Raw genomic sequence first — 18,342 nt, forward strand, 5'->3', positions numbered from 1 at the left:
TAAGCAAGGTGCAAGAACAAAAAGCCAAAACCACAGTGCGTGTGGGGTCAGACCGTGCTTTCACAAATTATTCAGTTCCATTAGAGTCTGGTCCAGCATCTGGTGCATATCGAGGTTCTCTTCTTTAGCGTGTGACAGTTTCTCTGTTAGAACATTAAATGAAGAGGTTTTAATTTCATACAAGCGAACACAAGCGAGTCAGTTGGTTAGCCTGCATTAATAATCACTCAGGTCAGTTTTTAACGGTCCCGTGTGTAGGATTTATGAGGAGGGGCTATGACAACTATGACAATGGTGTAAAATCACCTGAAACAATTGACAATTTTGTTTTTGTTACTTTATAATTAGCTTTTTATATGTACAGAAGCAGAGTGTCCTTTTCTGTGGAGTTCACCATGTTGCTGTTTCTATGGTAGCCAAGAACGGACAAACCAGACACTTTTGCCAAACACACAAAAAAAACAGCCACCATAGGGGCGAGGGGTATTTTGTGACTGCAATCTGCAGCCACAGTGCTTGATTGGACTTAATCCTGCACACTGGACCTTTAAGTTTGAGTGCTTGTAAAAACCCACACTTCACTGACAGAAAACAAGAGAAACACATTGAGTAAACAAACTCATATTATGATATGCAAGCAACCATGCAAACAGGTCACAACACAGTTCTTACTAATACACATAAACACGACAACAGTTAATATAAAGTGATTATTGTGTCATGTTGCAATACTAGGTTGTAAGACTAGAAAAATGATAAATGGTTAAGATAATCCCTGATTTTTTAAAGCAACAGCAACATAAAACTTCAAGCAGTGCAGGCATCGCACGTGGACAGTATTACACTGGGTCAGATTGTCGTACACACAGTAAAAGCAAAAACCGAAACCAACAGACAAAATTTTAGTCCCCATTCAAAACCACACGTAGTTCATTATTGAGAAGGCGGTTTTTCTCAAGTTGAATGAAGAGGCGATCTTTGCAGTCAGAGAGCAAGTTAAAAGAAACAGAAAGAGGACAGGAAGTCAGAGAAAATAGAAAAAGAGGAAGTGCAGTGCCTGTTGACACCTACCTTATCTTGAATGGATCGCCCAGACTGCTTAATCTTTGTCAGACACGCTGACAATATCTGAATAGCCTTTAGATAACATGACCGAATTGTGATTGGATGTTTTTTTGTTTATTAAGAGGCAATCCACTCTTTAGATTTTTTTGCCCGTAGCAAGTTAAGCAAGGCAGAACAGTGTGCAGAGTGAAAACAGAAGATGAGAAGATCTGAAAGGTTAAAATGAACCATGGCAGCAAACTTTAAGGGGAGACACTTTTTAGATTTGGGGATATTTTGAATACTCTTCTTTACCTGACCTGTTTTCTGTTTTGGGCATATATACATATTAGTGCATATTGAATGGGATAACCACATTCGTATATTCAAAGATATTGTGATACAAAACCCAGCATGTCATCTCCACCACTAGAGGTCTCTCAATCGAAACAACAAAAAAGGGTACAACTAGTGCGGGATCATAGGAGTTAAACCATCACCATTGACAATTAAAACCTGATGGGACTCAGGCAGAACTGTTTTAGGGGCAACTAAACTAAATGAAACTCACTGTTACCTTGAATGAAATTCCAGATTTCTTTGAGTGTCACTTGAAATGATGCAAGTACACAACTAAAATATATTGAAAAATTTGGTATCTTGGTTAGACAGTTTAATGCTGAAATGTTACATGATATATATTTAATGTAAGTGGCCAGCTCAGAATTTTCATAGTGATATCTATTTAACCACGGCTTGATTTATTATTTATTCATTTTAGTGTCGCCCCCTTAAAATATATCTTTAATATTATATAATGTGGCAATTAAATATAGTTAACCATGTATATTACTATAACCGCCATTTGCTCGTAATATTCTCTTTAAAGTGCATCCTCACAAAAAAGGATGATAAACGTCAGGACTGGAGAATCTGCCTGAGTTTGGTCTGACATTTCAGGCACCAAAGACACCAGAGCAACAGCTCAGTCTCGCTTATCCTTCTGTGTTTAAATGTACGGGAACGACTTTAATAAAAAACACTCAGGATGTGTGATCTTATATTTATTCAAATATATGACAGGATACTATGTATCATACAAAGCCCACGTGTCGTAATCACTGATAGCAGTTTCATCCAATTTTTCCAGCAACCAGATGAGGCTCAACACATCTTACATACTGTTCTGTACTCCGCTATTACACCCCAATGACTCTACTTCACTACTCTTCCTGCTAACAATCCAACACTAACTACCTCCAGTTCTCAAATCTCTTCCAGTCAGCTCCTCCTGTCACAGTATTAAATGTTGCAAAGTGCTTGCATGCATCAGTCTCAAATGCTAAGAGAGAAGACAACTTGGCTCAGCTTTCAGTCAAGTACCTGCAATTGTTTCTAGGTTTTCTGTGCTCGTAGCACTACTGTGATATGTCTAATATCTCAGCGTCACAGAACAATATTTGAAGAAAATACAAAGAACATTGAAACTACACCAAGGGTAGCAGGGGTGAGGCTCGACTTATGGACTGTGGAGGTGAAGAAACAAAATCAGAAAAAAATAAATTAAAATAAAGGCTTCCTGGTTTTATTAGAGCCACTTTAAAATAAATAGAAACAAAAAGAGGAAAGAAAGGACAGAGTAAAGAGATACAGCTTACATAGAAGGAAGGGTGTTTATTTTTTACACAATGCAGAAAGATTCTAGGATTCTGTACAAGAGATGGGATGCATTTAACGTCAACGTGAGGGCGAAAACATGAGGAGGGAAGGAAAGCAAAGACAGAGAGGGAAGGGCGAATGGAGAGAAGGCTGGAGAGAGTGGACAGATGCCGCTCAGCCGGCAGGAGACGTCTTTGATGATGAGGTGTAAAAAATTTATCTGCGTGAGAGAGAAGAAGTAAAGTGAACCAGGGGGGGATCGGCAGGGGGACCCAGGGAAATTTGAGATTGTGCGCCACGATACACCAGAACAACACGAGTCAGGGCACGACAAACCACAATGCACAGGGGTTATGCATTGCGAGGTGAGAGCAGGCTGACAAACACAAACTGGAGGTCGGAAACAATTCCTCCCTCTGTTTACATTTACCGCTTAAAAAACGGGCGGAGCAAACAGATTTCGGCGCACCTTGTCAATCTCCCACAGACGAGGCAAACGGTTAGGGACGACACTGATTTAGCAAAACTGGGGGCTCAACCACAGCGATGCTTAAGTGTGACCATTAACGTTCAACAAAGGGGGGCATCTCATTAACACACAGGGAGGGGGGGCCTCTCTTCTCCACAGAAGTAGACCATGTTAGTAGACAAGAAAAAAACAGAGACACTACAGGATTCGTCGAGGTGCTTTTCGTAACAGTCTACAACGTTTCAATAGAGAACCTGCATACGTTTCTTAGGGTGTCAAAATGTCATGTGGAAACATCATGAACATTTTTTCTAAAATTAAAGAGAACTACAAGACTGAAGGAATCAGCAGGGATTACTTTTCACAAAAAAAGTAATACAATTCACGTTTGAAATAGCTAAGAAACATAAAAATCATGCCGAGATTTTGTTCATGCATCACATTGCTTCAGTCCTGTTCACAGTGTTCTCTGACACCGGTCGTACTGACACAAAAGGTTTCATTAAAGCAACATTATGTAGAAATTGGCATTTTGTACAGACTTAATATGGGGTGCTAACCACAAACAAAAGTAGCGATGTCATAACAAAGCTCAAAAAGTTGCATTATGTTGCTTTAAGTACCATCATAACCACACTGATGAGGAAGTGTGAGAGGAAACCCCTTAATGTGGGTTTGAATTACACAGACACGTTATACCACACTGTCTGCTTTAAGACATTAAACTCTAAGACTATATGAGAACAAAGCTGTACGACTATTTCAAATGTAGGAACAGACAACAACAGAGCTGGATGCACTAGTTGGGAGGGGCACAAGATGAGAAGATGAAGGTGCGGTGGTTGTTGTGCAGGGAAGAGAGATGCAAGGGGGAGCAGGCAGGTGCAGGAGGCTGAAAATTACATGGAAGTCATGTCGTTGAGGGCGTGGTCCAGCTCCTCGCTGATGGCCTTGTACTTCAGTTTCTGGGCATACAACTCATCTATTGGTGGGCGAGTGGGGTGGAGGGAGGGAGGTGTAGTGAGAAAGGGAGCATGGGTGAAGGGGCGGCATGACAAAGAGGTGAAGGGGTGAAGCGCCCCGGGCGATTGACAGGGAAGAGGTGACAGAGGAATTGAAAACAAGAGGAAAAAAAGAGGAAAACAAAGTTATACCAGAAAATGATAGAATGAAAAGTGATACAAACGTCAGGAAGAGAAATGGACCGCTGCCGTGTGGCTCTCAGCCCTCAGAACTCACTCAATATGCCTCCTTGAACACTAAGTCAACATTAGGGCCTGTTATCTCTGATAAACATCAAAGCCATTATTTCCTACTCTGAAACTCAAGCACACATCAGCTACACTTCATAGTGAAAGGACAAGGGTAACCACAACAAAAGTAGGATGCTGACTGAAAAAGAAACTTGGTGAGATCAAGAGGGAAGCAGAAATAGAGTTCAAGAGCGAAGCAAAGAACTGGCTTGATTTCAATATAACCAGAGTAGCGCTCTGGGAAAAAAAACATACCTTCCAAGTCATCAATGGTCTTCTCAAGCTTGGCTACTGATCTCTCAGCGAACTCAGCACGAGTCTCAGCCTGTGTGACGGAGAAAACAGATTTATGAGTAAGTCCACGACCTGCAGAAACGACACCGGACTCCAGATAAGGCCTCGTGAAACCTTACCTCCTTCAGCTTGTCGGTGAGGACCTTGATCTCCTCCTCGTACTTGTCCTCCTTCTGTGAGTACTGTGGGACAAAAACAAAGACGGGGTGTCAAACACATGGGCGTGTTGTCAAACTCACACACACACACATTCTGGTCATTTATCTAAATAAATACTACAAAATAAAGTCTGAAGAGAAGAGATTCAGCGTCTCGGGCTCATCTGCTCCCCTTCGAAAACCCAGGTTTGACAGCATGCACTCGGCTGGTGGGTCACGCTTACCTTCTCAGCCTGGGCCTCCAGTGACTTCAGGTTGTTGGTCACAGTTTTCAACTCTTCCTCAAGCTCAGAGCATTTGCTGAGGTTTTAAGACAAGGGGATGGAGTTGCAAAGGAGGAGGAAGAGAGGGGTGGTGGAGGGAAAAGGAGGGATCCGAGGGGCGGACGGAAACAGAGGTGGACACAGAACAGGTAGAAGAAACATAAGAAAGAGGGAGAGAGGAAACAAAATACGTAAGAACTACAGGGATTAAAATAAGAAGGGAACCCCAAGTATCTTCAAAAAAAAAAAAAAAGTGCCTTAACAGAGCAGGAATGTGAGAATAGCAACGTGACTCATGCAACAGAGTGGTAGGTAACAATGAAATCGATAATTTGGAAGACGGTGACGTAGGTGATGTCACGCTTTTCTTAAATGTGAGGTGTTATTCGTGCACAGTCTCTGCTTTGTTAGAGGCATGAAAGAGTTTAAAATGGAATCAAAAAGCGAGTCATAAAAGGAGGATAAGAACAAGCACAGAGAGTGAGGCAGATGCCCAGCGGCATGAATGACAGCGAGAAGAGCCGCCCATCAAAAGACACTAGTGTTAGTTGTTTTTGTTGGTAGTACCTGCGTGACTGTGGAGTTTAGTGATTTCATGCTTTGCTCCAATACCCTTAGCTCGTCCTCCACTCGTCGAGCAGCTCTGTTAGAGGGTGTGGCGTGCGCGCGCAAGCCACAGCCATTCAAACCACGGGCGGCACGCATGCAAATAATCAGCACACACAGTAAGAGCACAGGACACAGTGTTCAAAACAATACTTTGTGAATTGGTGGCAGAAGCTCCGACTGTTAAAATGCGAGTGTGCGTGCGAGGCTAAAGTGCGGGTGCAAGATCTGGTGGGAGGTCGTACCTTTCTGACAGCTCAGCACGCTCCTCTGTGCGCTCCAGGTCACCCTCAATGATGACCAGCTTACGGGCAACCTTTGGGTGCAGCACAACAAAGTGTCACAACACAACAAACAACCGACCGCAAGGCACAACTGGGAAGTGGTTTAAAGCGAAAGTGTGCCACCCTAAAATGATTAAACTACATTTTCAACCACCTTGGTTAGCATTTCTAAGCATGGTACAAACAAGTTAATTGGGAGTGGTTTATAACTTGTTGTAATGTCGTTGTGAGCAGACAGAAGGGCATTTTAGTCTATTTTGTATTATTAAAACCAGCTGTGGAGGAAGTACTCAGCTACTTTACTCCAGTAAAAGTACTAACACATTATGTTAAAGTACTCCATTACAAGTAATAGTCCTGTGATTAAAATGTGAAATGAGAAAAAGTAAAAGTTTGTAAGTGTAATCAGATAAATTTACTAATTTAATACTTTGTCCTGTCCATTCATTATTTCAGTGCAAATTACATTCCTGCTAGATTGTTTAATCCATAATAAAGCATCGTATTTTATGATATCTTCTTGGGTTAGGTTAGGTTAGGTTAGGTTAGGTTCAAATCTGAATACTGATTTTGTAAAGTAACTAAAGCTGTCAAATATCTGTAGTGGAATAAAACGTTAGTATTTTTCCTCTTAAATGTAGTCAAGTATAAGTACCTCAAAGTCATAATTATACTTGAGTAAATACTTACTCAATACTTGAGTAAATATACTTAGCTACATTCTGCCACTAATTACAACTGTTTCTATGTATTTACATTCATTATCTGTGTATACATCTACCTCCTCTCATGGGCGCCCAATGGACAGTGACAAATACACTGATAAATCATTGTATCTGCTTACAGCTGCATTACAGTGTGTTATAAACCATCTATGCAAGGTTTAAAATATTTCTTGTGAAGTGTCATACTTCTTACATAAACTCAAGATCAATGTGAGTTCTGATTTTGGACTGAACGCTCAGAAGTTTAGTTGTAACTACACACATATTTTTAAAAATGCTTCCTAATCAGTCCTTTAAAAATTAAGAAAGTCAAGTGGAGTTAACAGATTAGGGTATGATTAGCTACGTTTTAGCAGTCCACAGCTGGAACAAGTCTGTCACAGTACTACTGTGTTGTAGTCAATGAGCTTCTGCATGTCTGGTGTTGCACAACAGCTCTGGGGTGGCTGCCAGAGGCCCAAGAACTCGCCTCCTCGTATTTGCGGTCAGCCTCCTCAGCGATGTGCTTGGCCTCTTTCAGCTGGATCTCCTGCAGCTCCATCTTTTCCTCGTCCTTCATGGCCCTGTTCTCAATGACCTTCATGCCTCTGTGTGAGGGAACAAAACAGTCAGATGATGTTAGAGATCAGCGGCTGACAGACGGCCTGCTGTCTCCCTGAGGACACGGCAGAGCTGGTAAATCTTTGATACATCCTCCTGAGGTGAAAGGGTTTTCTGACATGAAAGAGGGACAACTTGGGCTGTTGGGATGTGAATGCACTGTCTGACAGAGCTACGCTGACAGTGAACTATTTGACACCCGGCTCTGCAGCACAGAGGCTCTGCTTGTACCCCCTGCACAAAGGGGTGCAAACACAGCCCCTGCCACCTGCTCCCTGCAGCCAGAGAGAGGAGCTCAGACGCCTGAGTGTACGCTACTCATAAGAACCCACCTCTCGCTCTCATCAGCAGCCTTCTCAGCCTCCTCCAGCTTGGTCAGGGCAGTGGCCAGACGCTCCTGAGCACGATCCAACTCCTCCTCAACCAGCTGGATACGTCTGTTAAGGGAAGCGACATCTCCCTCAGCCTGCGGAGAGAAGAGGAGCACGTCAGGGGGGAGATCTTCAGCGCACAACGTGGAAATCACACAAGCGAACACATACACGTCTGCCCAAAGAACGTAGTAGTTTTTGTTGTGGTGCACATCTACATAGTTTTAAGTGAGGTGGGTGAGTGTAACATTGGTTTATTCAGGAGTGATTTTGTGTGCCACCTCCTGGGATTCTTGCCTGTGCTCCTCATTGACTACGTATAATGATAACAATGTTCCCCGCTGACAGCAGGTTGAATACCCTGCCTCATTACCAGCCCCCGGAGAGAATATTAACAAGGCCGGAGCCAAGGGCCCTGAGACCATTAGACTGCAACTGGCTGCTCACATGACACACAGAGGAGTTCACACCTGTCTGACACATTCGGGTGTAATTAAAACCTGTCACATTGGCAACATATCAGTGATTATTCAAACCTGTTGCTACTTCTGCTTCCTGGTTATGAGGCTTGCACCTTGCACGTCCAAAACAAGCCACCAGGAGTGTCACAGCCACCTGTTCGCCCCCCCGCAGCTCATGTGTAAGGGTGCAACTGCAAGACCAAAGTGCATCTGAAGTTGCAAAACCCTAACAAGGAAGTTCCCAGTGCTCTATAAAACCGAAGCAACCCCGTTTAAACCCCCTGAAGGCTGATTAGGATGAATTATAACGTGTCAGACTGTGAGCCTGAGACACTCAGGGTTACTGCAAGCTGTCGCACAAAAGATTTATTTCCCGTCTCGGTGACACAATCGCACTCTGTAGCTTTGAGAAAACCTGTTGTCCTTATAAGGACAGTGAAGCCAGCAGGCACCTTGAGATGTTGCCACAGTTTTCGCCTTGTAACTTCCTGCTCGCTGAGAACATTTTAAAATCAAATGGTGCGTACCGCGGCTGCACGATAGAATAAATGAAACACAACTTCCCCGTAGAACAGGTCGGATGGGGGGACGACGACGTTGCAGCATCAGTGGAGATGCAAATGATCGAGGAAGATGAGACGGCACGCACTGCTAGACAAACTGCTTTGACTTTGGGGGCATCAGCGGCCTAACGTTACCAATTATAAAGCCTTTAGCCACGAGCAGCAGGCTATCAAACCCTCAGCGGGCTACTTAGTGGTGGCACAGCACGGAGCCGCGTTAAAGCTCAGCGTGCCGTCTGCGGCGCATCAACTCGAGCTGGAACACGACCCAGGAAAAAAAAAGGCGACTAGAGGAAGATGCGTAATTTTTTTTTTTGCGCTCCGTCTGGACTGGACGCGCGGTAAACAAACCCCGAAAACAAACATGCTTACTTGTTCCCTGGTTTTCCTCTCCGCAACCAACTCCTGCTGTAATCTCTCGGCTCTGTCCTCTGCAACGTCTGCCTGCTCTTGTAAGAATTTGATCTTTCGTTTCACGGCCTCCAGCGATGTAGCTCCGGCCATCGTTCACAGCTATTTATTTGTGTGTATATTCTTAATATATATGTCTGAAATTAAAAAAAACAAGGACTACACAGTGAGCTGCAGCAGAATTTCCGAGAAATTCGGAAAGCAGCGAGATGACGTCCTTGATTGTGCTGAAAGCTGCGTGAAGACGGTGCGTGAGCTGTCCTGAGGCGCACTCCGCTATTTGTCCAGGAAGTGCCGCTGATTTCAAAACACGCCTGAGAATAAAATGTCCCGCAGGTCCTGTGCGGAGTTTTTATTCGCTGCATTTTCCCCTAAAATAATAAAAACCGTGAAGCCGATTTGAATCAAAAAGGAAAAAAAAATAATGAATTTTTAAAACAAACGCGCATCCAGTCTGAACAACCGGAGTAGGAGTCATGTTTGCAGCGCCAATGGCGGATCAACAGCGCCATCTGCTGGTCACTTTTGGGTTGTACCCATTGGCAGCAAAAGTCATTTGAGAAGTCAGGCCGTTCAATAAGTCCTCACTGAATACTCTAATTACAGGCTGCGTTTGAGACTTGAGACTGCAAATATCGCAGAAAAATCCCTCCAAGAATATGAAAGGGGGAAAAAAAACCAGCCCATAAAACAGTAAGTGGTGGGTAAAATTCATCTGAGGGCCACAGCCATAAACGTTCCTGAAAGCAAAGGGAAAAAAGGCCCTAAAGAAATAAAAAATATCAAAATTAAACAGCACCAAGTGTGTGTTAGTGTAAAACACGCTAGTCTCTGAAGCACTCAGGTTATGACCCCGTTCTCCGGAGCAATCCAATTAAAGGATTATTTCGGCGGCTGTCCTGGAGGGTAACTACAGATCAAACTACACATTGATTTTCCGCTGATTGCCTCTCGTGAACAAAGCCTAATTAGGCCATTAACGGGACTGTTTGTCGTGAAAAGAAATAATAATAATAAAAAAAGTTTTTTCTGTCACGCAGGTCGTGACCTTTAAATGTCTGAATCTAAATTTGTATTTCTCCAAAAGAAGGTGGACAGGGTGCTAAATATTTAATTTGTCTGTACATTTGTTTTCTTTACATCAGTAGGCTGCCAGAGACGTTTTGGTGGGAAACTGTGTTTTCTTTTTTTTTTCTTCTTTTTTTTCCTGTGGTAAGCAAAGAGCGCAGCCCGCAGATGTGAGCTCTATCTTGACCATATAAAGCAGTGGGCTATATTTATCCAGGCGCTCGCTCACTGCGCCCTAAAGGAAGACTGCACATTAGGGCCACCTCGCTTTTCACTCTGAAAAAAAATAGACTTCTCCAGACAAAGATGTCTGACACTTTAAGGGTAAAGAACCCAGACAATTATTTCACAATATAAGATATTGAGTTGATAAGTTAACCTGTGGATGGATTTAATGCAAAATAAAGAAGATGTGGTGTAGTTAAAGACTTTCTTTGGGCAGACTCGTCAGTGATTGTGCATGTGATAATGAAGCGACAGTTCAACAATAATTCTCTTAGTTTTCGAGATGGATGGGTGCGCAGAGCATGCCCATCCAAAAGGTAAGCCAATTTGGAGATAACAGTTTAGGTCAGATTGGATTCCAGCAGAGAGGAAACTTTATATCTGTGGTGTTGAACTGTCGCGTCTCGCTCACGGTGATGAGAGAATTGAAGGTTTGAGAGGAAGCGTGGTGCAGGAACGGTGCCATCGTGATTCCCCTTTACTTTTACTTACATCGGTGGCTTTCTTCTCAGCCAGCTCAAGTTTCTCCTGGGCATCCTTAAGAGCCTCGGAGTACTTGTCCAACTCATCCTCAGTTCCCTTGAGCTTCTTCTGCAGAGCTACCAGGTCGTCCTCAAGCTGAGGGCGAGTTTCAGTGCGCGGACAGTTTCAGAGGTGATCAGCGTGGAGGACGGGGGAGGTGCGTGAGCGCGCAAAGGCGCAAGAGCGTGAACAGAGATACACACACACACACACACACACACACATAGAGAAGACAGGACAGGAGAGGACAGGACAGGACAGGGGAAAAGAGAGAGAGCAGAAAAAAGTTAGGAGAGCGTCATGCACGTCAGGATCAGATACCTTGGTGGCGGCTTCCTCTGCGGTCAGCAGCTTTTCCTCCGCAGTTTGGAACTCCTCAAACACTTTATCTCTCTCGTCCTCAGTAACACGCAATTTCTTTTCCAACTCTCTTATATCGTCGTCTAACTATACATGCATATAAAAGACATTATAAAGTTAACAGAATGTGGGAAAAAACATGCAATTAACCAATCTTTAATTAAACAATATTCACGTGATAAACATAATTCCTAGGCTATATTTACATCGCCAACACAGCTGAGAGGATACTGATCTGTAACACCCCCCCCCCAAAATATAATCAATTCAATCCTTATTTGGGATTATCCATGAAAGTAATTAATCCGTATTAAGGAGGCGGTCCATTTAAAGGGCAGTAGCCTTATAAAGCTACTGGTATTCCAGAAAAGACAAAAAAAAAAAAGAAGAATAAAAAAAAAAAGAAAACTCAGCCGACCTGTTTGCTTCTGTCCTCTGCTGCTTTCTTGTCTGACTCAGCCTGCTCAGCTCTGTCCAAGGCATTCTCCTTGTCGAGCTTGAGCATCTGCATCTTCTTCTTGATGGCGTCCATGGCTGCTTATTTTTTTTTTGTTTGGCTGCACCAACAAAACGTCCAAATGAAAACCCGGGAGAGGAGAGAGAGGCTCGGGCGTCTGTGCCGAACTGAAGGCTAAGCTGGAGTGCAAGCTCTGCCTTACTGTGCCCTGTCAAATATGTACTTTCAAGGGGGGGTGACTGGATTCCTTTGGACATCCAATACTTTTTTGGAGGAGGCGTGTGCGGCTGCCCGGGCGTTCTTTAAGGATCTGCTCGGTGATTCGTTGCTCCCAGACATTTGACTTATGATACGCCTTTATATGGGGTGTGATGGACAAGCGGGCAGCTTCCAAGGAAGGACTTCCTCGTGGTGGTGTAACAGAAGCCATTTAATGTATAGGGGAGATGCAGATTGCCTATTCCTACTGGATGAGCAGATCATCAAATATGTGAATGGCAACACCGTGGCACCACTAAGAGCAGCATGTGTGTTTCTCTGTGTTTAGTGTTAATGATCTTTTCTGATTTGACAGTGACAGTTCTGAGCCCCCCCCCCCCCTGTTGTGTCAGGCTGAGTATTGGACCACAGGCAGCTGCAAAAACACTTTAACCAGGCTTTTGTCAACTTGCAGCCACCGGTGTCTGTCTTTCTCTGTGTGTGTGTGTGTGTGTGTGTGTGTGTGTGTGTGTGTGCTGGTGTGTGTTTGGCTCAGTAGGTGTGTCTTACGTCCTCTGGGATACATTTTAGCAGCTCAAGGCAAAGTGGGCTGTCTGAGAAGAGATGCTTTCGGTAAGCCCTGCAAGCCCTAGAGGCATTGTTCACAGTCTGCGGGGGGCTCATGACAGGGAAGTGTTTACCTGATAATGTTATCGGATATCCTCCCTGTAAACTGTTGATGTGTCATTTGACTGCGAGAACACAGCGTCCGGCACCAGCCAGGGCAGGATGGGTTTTATACCTCGATTACAGCGGCTCAGCAGCTGATTGCCTCGCCACTCAAGAAATGTTAACTGTTTTGCAAACTGCACAAGACGAATATCATATATTATGTGCGGCCCATTCACCAGAGAGCTTTAATCTGAGGGGGAAAAAGAATGTGTCATGTATATTCTACATTGTAATATTTTGCTAATATGCTGCCTGTTTTTTTGGGGATGATTATTTAATCCAATGATCCTTATTTTGAGATTTTCCAAATGGCAACACACACATGAGAAGCAAACCCACGCCCCACGCGAACTGCACTGACACTGAGGACGCACCAAGTGTCTTCAAGTCTCCACGAAGATTCTCCCGGATATTTTTAGGCTCGCCTTCTCTTTCATGCACCTGCCTTAGTCTGTAAAATGTATCCCAAACCCTGAGCCAAGAGTCCAAGGTCTAACGCCATTAGATATGCCCCCTAAAATAAGTCCTGTCCTGCTCAGGCTTTGGTCTGTTTTATACATTATTGTTGCCACGCCTGGCTCATGTAGAAAGGGCAGCTCAGGCCTCAGTCTTCACTCAATCAGTAATGAAATATGACCAAGACAACAGCATGGAATGATGAATGTTGTTTACAGTGTTCTAATCTTATTACCATGCTATAATTAAAGGTATTGTCCCGCCAATTCAGGCACCAGCCTTGTCTTGGACCTTGACTGGCAGGCACAGTGTCAGAAAAATATTGTGATAATCTCTGGGGCAGCCTGTGGTCTAATAGACCGGCATCTGTGTAACTGTGATTGGCACCGAAAAGTAGTGGTCACACAGATCCTGCCAGAATCAGAATTAGTCTTAGGTAATGCACACAGTTAAAGGATCAGATGTCTGGAAAAGCTCCTTTTCTTTTTCTCACCATGAACGAGAGTAGAAAATAATTTAACCTTGATAGTTACATCAAACTTTGAGTTCACAGCAGCGCAGAATTGGCTGTCGACTGTGTCATTTGCTCTGTTTAAATGCTTTGTTTTAGATATTAAGAAAATATCTGCATTATACATATAGTTGTAAATGTTTCTACATTTATTCCTGTATGCACGCAGTCAGATTCAATATTTTCAGAGTTACTCGTCTTCATTATGTCCTCACCACTGACAGCGAAGCACCGGTTTCGAATCTTGATTTGCAATGTGATCTTAAGTATCTTCAACAGCATTTTCACTTAATGGACTCTGGGGAAGTAGGTGACGGCACACTAGATTTGCTTTGGCATGCTGGGAATGAAAATAAGCTCCATTATGATGTTTTCCTTTAACATTACTGGCACAGTAAAAATAGCCCAGGGTCCAATACGATTACAGTTGTCACAAATCTCTCCTTCTGTCCGGCAGTTCCAGAAAGATACTGCATTCTGACTTATGTCCCACTGGAAAGTTAAAGGCCTGCAGTTAAGACCAAGCTGATGAACATAAAGCACAAAGCTTTCTTTTACTTCTCCACATTATATGTGTTAGGGGAAAAGCAATGAGAAAGTCTTTCAATATTTGAGGCAGGTTTTGGGTCTGTGGTGCAGTTCTGAAGACACCACAGCTCCAGAAAGAGTTTCTGTTTCATGGACGCTGTAGTGAAAAGAAGAAAAAAAACCCCATCTCCAGTCCAGACATATAATTTTGTGCTCCTTGGAACAAAAATCTGCTTCTCAAGGCCTCTTAAGCCTCCCAGCCAGAGAGGCTGATGAGAGCCCTGCCATTTACATTTTGTAGCATTAGAATTAGTACAGAAACTGTTTGTGTTTTAAACCTAATAAATGGGCTCTGTGGAAACTTCTGTGTTGTGTTGGAAGCCGGTCGTTACCTTAAGTTAGCAGACTCTATTTCTAAACTACCGTTGGCTATTGTTGCTCCCTGTCAGCGGAGACACTGTGACGAGGCACTCGAGAATGTGCATAAGGTCACGTCCTTTGGACTCTTGAACATTAAACCAATGGTCTGCAAGCGTGTGAGGCAGCCGAGAGGGACGAGGGAGGTCTCGTTTTTCACGTCACGTCAAAACCTGCTTACCTATGTCAATGGCAACAGATTGTCACATAGAGGCCCTTTAAAATCCACCGGACCACATCAGAGCTAAGATTTGGGGACACCAGAGACACCACAAACTAAAAACTCACTAGCTCGCATAAGGTTTGGCCCAGAGGTCTGACATTTTACAAGGATAGAGTGACATGATGTCAAAGGGTATGTGGTGATTTTCATGTTTGTAACATTGAGCCCTGCCTTGTTTATGCTACTCAAAGATGACTTACTGAAGAACCACAACATTTTCCCTTCATGTTTGAGCTGAAAGTCGTGCTGCTTGTGTTTTATTCTCATACTAAATGAGCGTATATTTTTAAAGTAGAGCATGTAGCCTTTCATATGAGTCCTTACCAATGCATTTTTGCCTGACAGTTCTTCTGTACTGTCTTCAGAAGACGGTGTCTGCTTTCAAAACAGCGATTGCTATCAGCTGAGTGGGAGAATGAATTCCTCTCAACATATAGAGGGTCTAACTGTGAAAAAACACACCCGCCCACAAACAACTGTCGCCCATTTTCTGGACATACTGACATACTCTGACACGTTGGAATCCTGCTCGCCTCTGTATCCCGATTCAGTCGTCCACATGGGGTGACAGCTGGGCGGGACAGGTGCGGCGACGAGCAGAATTCATATTAACATACACTATGCTATCATTATCTCTACCTTCCTACCATGTCACATTTTTATGGGCGGACCAAGGTTATAAACAAGGCTGTAAAAAATTACAAGATGCAGAACAACATTAAAACATGAGAGGCCACAAAACTATTCGTAGTGATAAAATGAGCAAATATAGACGTAAAGGGTGCAGAAAACTGGACGGATGGGGTGTCGAATAACCAAAAATTCACATGAATATTCAGGAGCTTAGATTAAAGAGCCCCCCCGGAACTGTCAGACATTTCACTCTTGCGCCCTGAAGGGTGGCGGTGCAGTTTTAAATGACTCAGCAGCCTTTCTAAGCGCCTTCTTACTAATACTGTAACACTGTATTAGTTAATCTGTTAGGCCGGCAGTGACAACCCACTATGTATATGGAATGTCCGGTTCTCCTCAGTCACTGCTCGGGGAGGAGCTGAGCTTTACTTGGCTGTTGTGAGTCAAATCATGTTTGCCTAAGAAGACCCACGGGAGAGACATTTAAGGTTCTCTCATGGCTGAAATGTTACTGCATTAGAGAAAGTATGTCTCTACCCCCGCTGAGCCTGTCTGGCAAGCAGCTCTTACCAAAAATGTGTCATCTCCTGTAAAGGTACAGTATCCTGACGTTGGTGTGTGTGTGTGTGTGTGTGTGTGGTTATTTTTTTTTTAATGATTGCCACTGTCAGAACACCAAGCGAATACTGAGGGTGTAGCTCCCCCTTCCATGTTGAGTGAAACTCTGAGACGCACAGTGCTGGCATGCTCCTTGTCAAATACCATCTGAAGATTTCTGCAGACATCATCCAGATATATATAGAGAGAGCTCCTTGGCTCCCTCAGACGGTACCCCTGGGATTAGACAGCTCCATGCAGGGGCATAATCATTCAGCGTAGCAAAAAACGGAGAGGGGGTACTGTGAGGGTGCAACCCAAGCTGTAACCCAAGCCCGGTCGATGGCCTACTGCCGCTGGGTTTATTCACTGCAATGTTCCACTGACATATACTGGTAGTCGTAAGACTCAAACTGGTATATTAGCGAGCACAGGCGGATGTTTTAACCACAGCCACCATACAGAGACCGCTACAGTATTTTACTTGATGGATAGTTGCAATAAGGCTGTGACACTTTGACTCACGCAGTTTTGTTGGGTGATAAATCTGTCATTAAGGGTGTAAATCACGCAGAAGTGTTGCCAGGTCGGTTGTAATTCCCTTAAAAACTTTCTGTCGAGTTGTGAGCACGGTGTAAACCGCTGATACATTCACAATTTCCACCCTGCCTAATGATGTGCGGAGTCGAATTCCAGCTGTATGAAGGTCAAATATTTCAGGTGCAGGTGCTCCATTGAAGATGGGCAGCCCCTTCCTCCTGTGCCAAGTTTTTCGCTGCCGTTCAAGTAGCTGCTGTTAAATGAAAGGATCTGTCATCTCTCGGACTGTAAAGGCCTGTAATAAGTCTCTTACAGGAACGGAGTGGCGCACAAACTTTCAAAATCTTTCATGGTTTAATAGAAACCGAGGTGCTTTAAAAGTTCTGTTGAGACTGACCTTGGGCAAAATGAAAGAAATATGCTCTTTGGCATGCTGTGATATTTCCTAAAAGAAGTTCATAATTGGTCAATTTGGTCATTGTTGAGATTAAGATGTGTTCTCCAAGGCTAAGAGAGGGGAAGTGTGCAGAGAAGCCTCCGTGACACAATGCGAGCGACTACGAGTCATTGAGAGAAAACACGCTGAGCTACGGAGTAAAAATACCAAAAGTCAAGGCTTCCAGCGGTGCAAACACAAATGTGGGATAACGGAGGAATATTTGTGGCCTCGGCAGGGCTCCTCCCAGACTGTTTGTTTGTGTTCCCCCTCTACGGACGGGGACGCACAGAGAGACAAGAATGTCAGCCATATCTGATGCTGCTCACTCAGCTTCGACTAAAAAGGGGGAGGCGGAGGAGGGCAGAGATCATTCGGGGGGAACAGTCACGAATCATTTAAAACTCATGCAGGATGCCATGCTAGAACTCCTTTGTAAAATCAAATTCCCGAAAAAAAAAGGCCAGGGTCGTCGTGGCACGAATACTGGAACCGAAAAGTCAATCAGTCCTGACTACAAATCTGTCTTCGCTTTAGGAAAACAAAACTTTTCGCATGTCTGTTGTGTGAGTTTGTACACAGTAAAGGGGCAGGTCGGGAGGGAAGCGGGGAGTAAATTAGTGTTTACAGGCAGCTTGAACTTCTCCCAGTCCCAGATAAGAGATTCCTCCCATAGCATCGGAGTTTGTCTGCTCAGAAGTCCTTCCCTCGCAGATCAGAGGCTGGTGAAAGATCTTTCTAAATTGCTCCTTGTTGATATCTTCTCCCTCTTAAAGTGTAATAATGGCTGCCTGTTCCTGCCGGTTTTGTATCTCCGTCCCCAGCTGGCCAGCATCTTGTTGATTGCTCTCTTTAAATATTTGCCTTCAATCTTTTGCCCCTCATGTCACAGGGCTAGAAGTTTCCGTGTTTGCAGATGGAGGGAGAATCTTCCATATATGTGTCCATATATGGGCCCACTGGTGTAAGCGAGGTAGAGGAGACAGAGGAGAGGGCTAAGGGGCTTTTTGTGAGGTCCAAAGATGTACTTGATATTTCTTTCCATTCCACAGGGCTATAAAACTTCTTGGTATGCACTTCCAGCTCAGCCACTGTTCGCCCTGTTACAGTCCTGTCAGAGGCCTCTGGCACAGACAAATGAATACAATACAAGGGGAGGAGGATGCTGGACTTCTACGGTAGTATGTTAGTTTCCCTTTCTTAATTTTTCCAACAACAAACAATCTTCTCTGAATACATCCTGTCCCAGCAAACAGAATCCATCTAAGCTCTCCTCGA

At 43.9% G+C, this 18,342-nt stretch overlaps 1 protein-coding gene across 10 annotated transcripts in view; it reads right to left on the reverse strand.

Moving 5' to 3' along the window:
* The window catches only part of tpm1 (tropomyosin 1 (alpha)), a 12,375-nt gene extending 231 nt beyond the window's left edge, over positions 1–12,144 (reverse strand). Inside the window, exons 1-10 of one of the 10 annotated variants that reach the window (XM_030424751.1) lie at positions 11,755–12,005; positions 11,298–11,423; positions 10,947–11,072; positions 7,688–7,821; positions 7,225–7,342; positions 5,992–6,062; positions 5,102–5,177; positions 4,839–4,901; positions 4,681–4,750; positions 1–143 (exon numbers count right to left, since the gene is read on the reverse strand). The exon at positions 1–143 is cut by the window's left edge and continues 231 nt beyond it. In XM_030424751.1, the coding sequence (XP_030280611.1) occupies positions 61–143; positions 4,681–4,750; positions 4,839–4,901; positions 5,102–5,177; positions 5,992–6,062; positions 7,225–7,342; positions 7,688–7,821; positions 10,947–11,072; positions 11,298–11,423; positions 11,755–11,868 (981 nt within the window). In that variant the 5' untranslated portion in view covers positions 11,869–12,005 and the 3' untranslated portion in view covers positions 1–60. Of the gene's footprint in view, positions 144–887; positions 977–2,669; positions 2,924–4,071; positions 4,155–4,680; positions 4,751–4,838; positions 4,902–5,101; positions 5,178–5,991; positions 6,063–7,224; positions 7,343–7,687; positions 7,822–9,122; positions 9,352–10,946; positions 11,073–11,297; positions 11,424–11,754 lie in introns of those variants that run through there. The other 9 variants (XM_030424741.1, XM_030424742.1, XM_030424743.1 and 6 more) reach the window with 9 other exon arrangements.
* Positions 12,145–18,342: the final 6,198 nt, after the last annotated feature.

The sequence above is a fragment of the Sparus aurata genome, chromosome 8 (genome assembly GCF_900880675.1).
Source record: "Sparus aurata chromosome 8, fSpaAur1.1, whole genome shotgun sequence".
NCBI classification, from domain to species: Eukaryota; Metazoa; Chordata; class Actinopteri; order Spariformes; family Sparidae; genus Sparus; species Sparus aurata.